Source organism: Etheostoma spectabile, unplaced genomic scaffold, assembly GCF_008692095.1.
Source record: "Etheostoma spectabile isolate EspeVRDwgs_2016 unplaced genomic scaffold, UIUC_Espe_1.0 scaffold458, whole genome shotgun sequence".
NCBI classification, from domain to species: domain Eukaryota; kingdom Metazoa; phylum Chordata; class Actinopteri; order Perciformes; family Percidae; genus Etheostoma; species Etheostoma spectabile.
Window position 1 is genome coordinate 124,502 of NW_022605613.1, and position 582 is coordinate 125,083.

Here is a 582-nt window from a genome sequence, read left to right on the forward strand (position 1 = left end):
AACCTCTGACCCAGGTAGACCAGTGGTAGACCAAACCTTTGACCCAGGTAGACCAGTAGTAGACCTAACCTCTGACCAAGGTAAACCACATAGTAGCACATAGACCCCCCCATACCACGGGACTGCCGCTGGAGTACCCTGTCTCCTAGTAATGCCCCTCTAGTGTGGAAATTCCAGACTACCAAAATGATGATGTCATTATGTAGGCGGAGCTTCCTGGAAGTGGGCGGAGTTTCACAGTCAGCGGAACAACCCGGCGTCACCGATAGTTCTGACCAATCGCTGGCAAAGAGGGACGTGGTCTCAGCCAATCATCTGCTTGGAGAGAGGTCTGTCGCCACCCACACAGGTACATTAAAATACTTCACAAGTATATTAAAGTACTTCACATAGGTACATCACAGTACTTCACATAGTACATTATAGTACTTCACACAGGTACATTAATTCAATTCAATTTTATTTATATATAGCAGTAAGTGTAATAACAGTTATCTCCCAGGTCTTTTATCAAGAGCAGGTCAAGACCAGACTCTGGGATGTTATTTATCTCCCAGGTCTTTCATAAAGAGCAGGTCTAGA

General features: G+C 45.2%; 1 protein-coding gene across 1 annotated transcript in view; it reads left to right on the top strand.

The window, feature by feature from the left end:
• Positions 1 to 582, top strand: part of LOC116686731 (uncharacterized) — a 110,072-nt gene that overhangs the window by 69,716 nt on the left and 39,774 nt on the right. Inside the window, exon 6 of the mRNA XM_032511761.1 lies at positions 207 to 349. Within this exon, the coding sequence (XP_032367652.1) occupies positions 207 to 349 (143 nt within the window). The remainder of the gene's footprint in view (positions 1 to 206; positions 350 to 582) is intronic.